Source organism: Callospermophilus lateralis, chromosome 18 (assembly GCF_048772815.1).
Source record: "Callospermophilus lateralis isolate mCalLat2 chromosome 18, mCalLat2.hap1, whole genome shotgun sequence".
NCBI classification, from domain to species: domain Eukaryota; kingdom Metazoa; phylum Chordata; class Mammalia; order Rodentia; family Sciuridae; genus Callospermophilus; species Callospermophilus lateralis.
Window position 1 is genome coordinate 49,958,934 of NC_135322.1, and position 7,906 is coordinate 49,966,839.

General features: G+C 46.1%; 1 protein-coding gene across 1 annotated transcript; it reads right to left on the minus strand.

The window, feature by feature from the left end:
* Positions 1-3,600: 3,600 nt before the first annotated feature.
* Positions 3,601-5,493, minus strand: LOC143383713 (putative ATP-dependent RNA helicase DDX28). The gene has a single exon (XM_076838568.2). It carries the CDS (start codon positions 5,479-5,481, stop codon positions 3,859-3,861), a length of 1,623 nt encoding a protein of 540 aa, XP_076694683.1. The 5' UTR covers positions 5,482-5,493; the 3' UTR covers positions 3,601-3,858.
* Positions 5,494-7,906: the final 2,413 nt, after the last annotated feature.

Genomic DNA, 7,906 nt, shown 5'->3' on the forward strand with positions numbered 1-7,906 from the left:
AGGAATTAGGGCTAGGGTTTGGCTCAGTGGTAAAGCGCTCACCTAGCATGTGTGAGGCCCTGGGTTCGATCCTTAGCACCACATTAAAATAAAGGTGTTGTGTCCAACTATAACTAAAAAATAAATAATTTTTAAAAATTAAAAAAAGAAATACAGGAATTAGAATTTTTTAAAAAATGATGCCTTAGATGTCCTAGGTAAATAAATGTCCTATCTACAGGAAAGCTCAGCCAGCCAGCTTCTGTGACAGTGGTTTCTTGGCACGAATTTTGGGCCTGGGGCAGCCCAGGGTCTTTTCTGCCTCTGCTGGAGCATGGCATTTCTTGGGATCCCCTCTGCCTCTCTGGTTTGGCTTCTGGGCTGGCTTCTCTGCTGCCTTTTCTGCTTTGACCTTTGGTGGAGTGGCCAAGGGAGCATCTCCATAGAGCTGGTAGCCACCAACCAGGCAGTATGTCTCCCCATGCCAGCCCACCTGCATTTCTCCACATCCTTGGTAGAGGACATGGTAGTATGCAGGTGTAGAAGGAGACATGGGAGGCACTGCTGCTGGAAAGAAAACCAGAACTGATTAATTGCTTCTGCTTTGTACAGTCTGCCCCCAGGACCTCGTTCTCCTGTTGCTTCCTGTTTCTGACTGAAGCCCTCTTCTCTGCTTGGCATTCAAACACAGCCTTTGCCTGTGACCTCTATGGATGCTTTGCCTGTCTCCTCAAGGGATGCTGTCAAAGTACTTGAATTCTGTGGAGCCAATGGAAGCAGCAGGAAAACAGTCAAACCTCAAAATATCCCAAACAGCTGTCCCTCAGTCTCTCCCTACTATAACTGAAAAAAAAAAATTCTTAAAATCTATCTTTTCTGAGGCCTTAATAGAAATAATTTTCAAGGTTTGGAAAAAATGGTCTAATATAAATTGGTTTAGGGGCTGGGGTTGTAGCTCAATGGTAGTGTTTGCCTAGCATGCGTGAGGCACTGGGTTTGATCCTCCGCACCACACAAAAATAAATAAAAATAAAGGTACTGTATATAGAGTAAGGTACTGTATATATAGTAAAGGTACTATATATAGATATACCTATAAAAATACTTAAAATGAATAAATACATAGGTTTAGACTCCCCACCTTGACATTTCCTGTTGAGCCCATTTATACAGTATGTTTCAATAATACTGAAATCTAGTCCAGTTTTTATAGATTTTTCCAATGCATTTTTTTTTCTTTTGAGATACATTTTGCTATTTCTTCAAACTGCCCTAGTCTTGAGCTCAAGCAATCCTCCTGCCTCAGCCTCCTGAGGAGCTGAGACTATAGCTGTACAACATGGTGCCCAACTCTACAACTTTCCACAGGCTATATCCTGGGGCAGAGGATCAAAAGATTGAGATCCAAATTCTGGGTACCAAGTTTCGGCCCCAAATAGCCTTCTCACATCTACTTCCTGAGACATCATTTCCTCAGACCTCCAGTCTCAGTAACACTTCACCTCTCCCTGAGGCCCTTATCTTCTTCCCAGCTGCATGACACTACTCTTTTCCTCAGCAGATAAAACTTCGATGTGTGAGGAGGCCATTGTGGGTGTATCCCTGACAGTGTGGTAAAGGTGCCTGGATCTGAAGGTGAGGTTCATGAGAGGCTGATAGCTCTTGCTTCAATTGCTCCAGTTAGCATTTGATAACAAAAGCACACTAGGTTTCTGTAAGACTCTTATAAAGGAAGGTCTGGAGAAAGCCTTTTGTTGATTGGTGTCTCACCATGTTACCCAGGTTTTACTATGTCCCCCACCAAGATACTTGAGTCCAACTCCTGGGCTCAGGTGATCTTCCCACTCAGCCACCCAAGCAGCTGGGACTATAGGTGTGTACCAGTGTGCTGTGCTCTGAAGGAAGCACTGGGGGTGGGGAGGCTAAAGGGGAAGGCTAGATTGATAAAGATCAGCACCTATCTGAACACTTGCCCTCAGCAGTGAGCAAAAACACTGTGGGTCCTTGAGGAAGCACCAGACCATTGGTCTTACTCATGGGTAGGGAAGTTCTGAGGTGTGATGGGAAAACCCCAAAGGAAGATGTGGCAGTCAAGTGAGGTTGTATATTTACCAGGGGCTCTATTACAGGTGCCTGGCCTAGGCCTACCTGCTGCTCTGCTCTCGGAGGGGACAGCAGACCAGTTAGACTGAATATAGAATATCCGGTCAGACACATTCTCTGGAGCAACCAGATACTCTTGGTGTCCTGTAGAGAACTTGTAGGGAAGCTTTCTATTATTACCCTGCCATGGAAACTGAGGCTGTGATGTCATCACTACTCAGGGAGGCCATGGAAGGAATGTATGTCTTGAGTGTAGGCTTCAGATCCTTGGTATTTTATGGAAAGCAAGGCAAAAAGAAGAGAGCTCTGTCTGGACCCTCCCTTTTGGCCTTCCCCCATATCCTAATCAAATAGGCACTGTCTGTGGAGCACAGCTGGGGGTTGGGTACAGCCCATGACCACAGGGAGCAAGATTCTGAGAAACACAAATTCTGAGACTGATCAGACAGTTATGATTAAACACAGAGACAGCTAGGTTGCATGTCCCTGACGCTAAGTATTTACCTGTTGGGAGAAGCAGAGATTTGAGTGGATTAGGGGGTCAGAGAATGCTTCTTGGAAGTAGGCCTGAATTTAATGAGTTATACAAGTGGAAAAACATTCCAATTGGGAATAAAACAAAGAAGCCCTTCTTGACCTCATTCTGCCCCAAGGATAAATCCTTTGATGGATTGGAGATGTGGCTCAATGATAAGTGTTCACCTAACATACATGAATCCCTGGGTTTGATCCCAGGCACCATAAAAAAAGAAAAAAATTCTTTGCACCCTCACCTTTTCACAAATGCATTCCGAAAAGGAGCCTAAGGACCTAACCTAAGTCCGCAGTGGTGTTTTACTAAATAGTAGAGTTTCATGTTGGAGGTCCAGATTTATAACTGGTAAGACAAATCTGTAACATTTCAAGAAGATGGACACTGGGAAGGGTATTAAAGGTGCTCCAAGGCAAAACAAGTTTCTCCGGTGACTTTTTAAAATAGGAATGACAGGCCTATTTCAGCATAAAATTTGAAACATGTTTAAGACAAAATGACATAATACAAAATTACCACATTATTCTTTCATACTCCTTTCTTCAAAAGGAGGCAAAGAAACCATGTGTGGTCATGCAGGTCTGTAGTCCCAGGACTCAGGAGGCCAATAATTTTTAAGCTATTCTCAGCAATGTAGCAAGACCCTGTTTCAAATAAAAATAACAATGGCTGAGAATGTAGCTCAGTGGTAAAGCACCCCTGGGTTCAATCTCAAATACCACAAATAAGCATTAAAAAAAGGGAGGACAGCTGGGATATAGCCCAACGGTAGAGTGGCCCTGGGGTGAAACCAAGTACTGGGAAAAAAAAAAAAAAAAGAAACAATAAGGCTGGGGATGTAGCTCAGTGGTAGAAAGGTTGCTCTCTAAAACACTGCAAAGAAAGAAAATAAACTCAACAGATTCTTTGTCCTACATGTAGCAGTTAGGCATATGAATTATCAGAACACAATGAAGTCTGCCCCCAAAATAATTTTTGTTAAGGCGGCCCATAAAAGCATCATTTATTGCTAGAAATCATGACATCACAAAAACTAAAATGCATTTTATTCTTCATATTTTATATGAAAGACTACGTTACTATGGTCCATTGCTCCATTGCTGGCCCGTAGCTTATCTTTCAAAGCTGCAAACAGCTCACCAGACCTGAGGGGCATTAAGGTCAGCCTAAGTGACAAGTGTGTTCATCCACCCAGGACACCAGGAAAAATCCCTAATCCAGAATCCCATTTTATTTAGCCAAAGTCAAGCTTGCTGAGGCAAAGGCTCTCTCACTGAGGATGCCAGTCCTGGAAGGGTTCTCCTTCTACGAGCTGCCAGTTCAATCTTCTGAACTAGGCTCACATCCCACGGATGGGTCACAAAGCTGATGACTGAGCCTGGCACCTCGCTCCCAACACGGCCTACCCTTCCGGCTCTGTGGATGTAATCTTGCAGGGTGAGGGGAAAATCATAATTGACAACCAGTTCCACATGGGTGCTGTCTAGGCCACGAGAAGCAATGTCTGTGCAGAGCAGTATGTCTTGGGAGCCCTTCTGGAAGCACTGGAAGATACCTGCCCTCATTGAGGCTGGCATTTGCCCCTGAAGCCTTAGGTGTTTGATCTTGTGGTCATCCAGAATATATCCCAGCCAGTTCACAGTGCTGGAACTGTTACAGAACACCAGGACTGTTCCTGAGCATCCAGTCTTATCTGTTTTGTCACGCTGCTTGAGGATCTGTACCAACTCTGTCACCTTGTCTGTTCCCTTCAGCCTCATAAATGTTTGTCTGACATGAGGCATAATGCAGTGGAGCTTGGAACTGGTGATGGTGGTGAGAGAGTATGGGCTCCCAACTTTACTCAGCAACTGGCTCACACCTTCAGGAAATGTGGCTCCCACAAGCACTAATTGAGCTTTGGGATTGAAAGGGTCTTGTAAATCAGCTGGGCCTTGGGCTATATGGCTCTTTTCCAAGATGTAGTCCACCAGGTCCTGGAAACTTTCATCCAGCAGGGTGTCTGCTTCATCCAACACCATGAAGGAGAGTTGCTCCAGGGTAATCAGTTGACTCTTCAGGGCCTTCCATAGAGCCCCCGGAGTGGCAACTAGCACATGTGCTGAAGGTTGTTTGGACAGTTGCAGCCTGATTCTACTCATTCCATGACCTCCTCCTAGTTCTTGTACCCGCAGGCCCAAGGAGCGGCCTAGCGATTGGGCCACAGCCTGCACCTGTTCTGCTAATTCTCGGGAAGGCACAAGGACCAGACCCCGAGGAGCGGGTATGCGGTGGGTTTCCAGAGCTGGACGATCAACAAGCCTTTGCAACAGCGGAAGTAGATAGCTCAGAGTCTTGCCACTGCCCGTTTCGGCGGCGCAAAGGAGGTGGTGGCCGCGAAGCAGTGGGGGTATGGTGCGTGACTGCACGGTGGTGGGCCGAACGACTTCGGGAGCAGCATCGTGCAGTGCGCGCAGCACCCCAGGCTCCAGACCCAGGTCCGCGAAGCTGCCGTCGGACGGCAGGCCCCGCAGCGCTGGCGCTTCCAGTTGTGCGCGCTCGATGGAGAAATAGTCCCGATGCGCGCGCCGGTGCCTCCAGCCACGCGAGGCGAGCGCCGTGCATTCCCAACGGCCCAGCGTGAGGCGCGCTGGCTGGTTTAACTCAGGCCGCCGCGCCGAGACGAGTAATGGTCCCGGTCTTACTAACTGTGGCCGCTGGGCAGTCCGACGCCCGCTCTGTCGCTGTTCCTGCCGCCGCTGTAGAGCCCGCGGAATGCGCACCACTGTCAGAGGTTCATCGGGACCGCGGGCCGACAGATCCCGGCGGGGCGCCTGCAGCAACCGAGCGGCGAGAGACAACAGCAACGTCGGGCGCACGATAGCCATGTTGCCCTTGTTGTTGGAGAGGCTCACGTCAGTGACGTCATCTATGCGCCGCTTCATCGCCTACGGTGGCTGGCTCGGCTCAGTAAGGTGCGGAGCTGGAGACGCGTCGGAAAGTGGGGAAGATCCCTACATTTCAGTGACTGCTAGGTCTCTTAGATCAGCACCGGGATGGCGACATCCAGACCTAGACCGCCTTTGGGTGGGGAGCGCGGTGGAGGCTGGAGCATAGGTTAGCAATACCTGGCGTCAGTGGGGCCCTGGTCCTATGGACCAGGTGTGCTGGTGTCTTCTGGAGATCGGGTGTCCATCCCTTGAGATCTTGTTTGTCGTCCTCATTGCCCCTGTTGATGGCCTGTTCAGTGCCAGGCTCCCCTTGTAAATTCTGAAGGTGAGAGATGCCACGAAGTTTCCAGAGATATGGACCCTGCGGAAATACTGGTAATACGTGTATTCCCAGCGTCTGAATGAATGGTAGGCCTGGGGATTGACACGAGGGTGTGGAATTATAAATCTAGGCTCAATTCCCGCTCCATTCTGGCTTATTTTTTCTCTGAAGTGGGAGGTGACACTCTATCAGTCTCCCAAGTAGCTGGGATGATAGGTGTTTGCCTCCAGTTTACCTTCTATGCTACTTTTATGATTCTTTCTAAAAACATAGAGCTCTTATCTGAATAGCTCCTTGGATGTCAGACCTGACAAGTTTCCTCCTTTGTCATGTGCCCTTGCACCAAACCAGAACAAATGGAGGTGACATCTCTTCTTTACATTAAAAAAATTATTTTTAAAGCCAAATTTCACTCTCTGCTTCATTGTCACCATTCCCAGGTTCCCATCCTGAACGCACCACTCATCTCACTTTCTCTCTCAGGAATGGTAATTCCTCAGATAGCATTAAAGATCCAGAAGTCATCAGCTTCATAGGCCTGGTCAGTCAGAATATTTGAATTAAAATCAGATATTTAAGTTGTAAAAGAGAGTTACACTAGTCATACTTCCTGAAAAGTTTTGAAAATGGGGGCCAGATCTTTGTAGTCTGACGTTCTGGGGTGGGGGGTAAGGTAAATGTTTGTGGATTGATTACATGGGAGGTTCTTTTTTTTTTTCCCCAAATATTTATGTTTTAGTTGTAGTTGGACACAACACCTTTATTTCTGTATGTGGTGCTGAGGATCAAACCCAGGGTCTCCCCGTGCCAGCCGAGGGCTCTACCCCTGAGCTACAACCCCAGCCCACATGGGAGGTTCTTAATGTGGAATATGTGGTTTAGTTTCACCACTATTGTTGGCCCTTCCTATCTTCAGGTTGCATATATGTAGATTCAAACAAGTGTGGATTGAAAATATGCTGGAGATAAATGTGCCTGAGACTAGTGGGATATCTCAGTTGGTAGCACTCCTGCATAGCAGGAGTCCTTGGATTCAGTCTCTGGCAGTACACACAGACACAGACGCACACACACATATACACAGGAAAAATAAAAGAAAAAAAATTGTCTGAATTGAACATTAAAAGAACTTTTCTTTTGGTGGAGAAGCCTTGAACTGAGAAACTCACACATGCTAGGCAAGTGCTGTACTACCACTAAGCTACATCCTCAGCTCTTTTTAAATTTCAGGTTGAAACAGTATAACTAAATTGCCATCTGGCCTTGAACTTGAAGTCCTCTATCAGTCTCCCAAGTAGCTGGGATGATAGGTGTTTGCCTCCAGTTTACCTTCTATGCTACTTTTATGATTCTTTCTAAAAACATAGAGCTCTTATCTGAATAGCTCCTTGGATGTCAGACCTGACAAGTTTCCTCCTTTGTCATGTGCCCTTGCACCAAACCAGAACAAATAATTATCAGAAAAGAACAATACATATGTATATATATGCATTAAGATTGTGTTCAATTATTCAGGGCAGGGTTAACTGATTAGGTATCATCTGCTTTCTCATTATGCTAGAACCTTTATAATATAATTACCTCAAAATCTTATAGGGGTTAGAGGTTTTAAGGGTCTGTCTCAGCCCATTGTCCCCAATTTCTTGTTCTATCATCAGACACTGCCTAAAGTCTCTCTCTTTTCCTGATGTTCACAGCAGATATTGCATAACCTCTAATTGTTATTGAAACACATGGCTTAAATAGTTACTTCGGAAATAGGAAAGATTTGCTTATTAAAAAAAAAAGTGAATTCCCAGGAGCAGGAGCTTAGTATGTTTCATGGATCTCAGGTAATAATGATTTAGTCATTCATTTATGTATTGATTTTAGAAATATTTTCTGCTAGGCATGATGGCTCATGTAATCCTGGCAGCTCTGAAGACTGAGGCAGCAGGATCACAAGTTCAAAGCCAGCTTCAGCAACTTAGCAAGGCCCTGAGCAACTCAGGGAGACCCTGTTTCAAAGTAAAACATAAAAAGGGTTGGGATGTGGGGCAG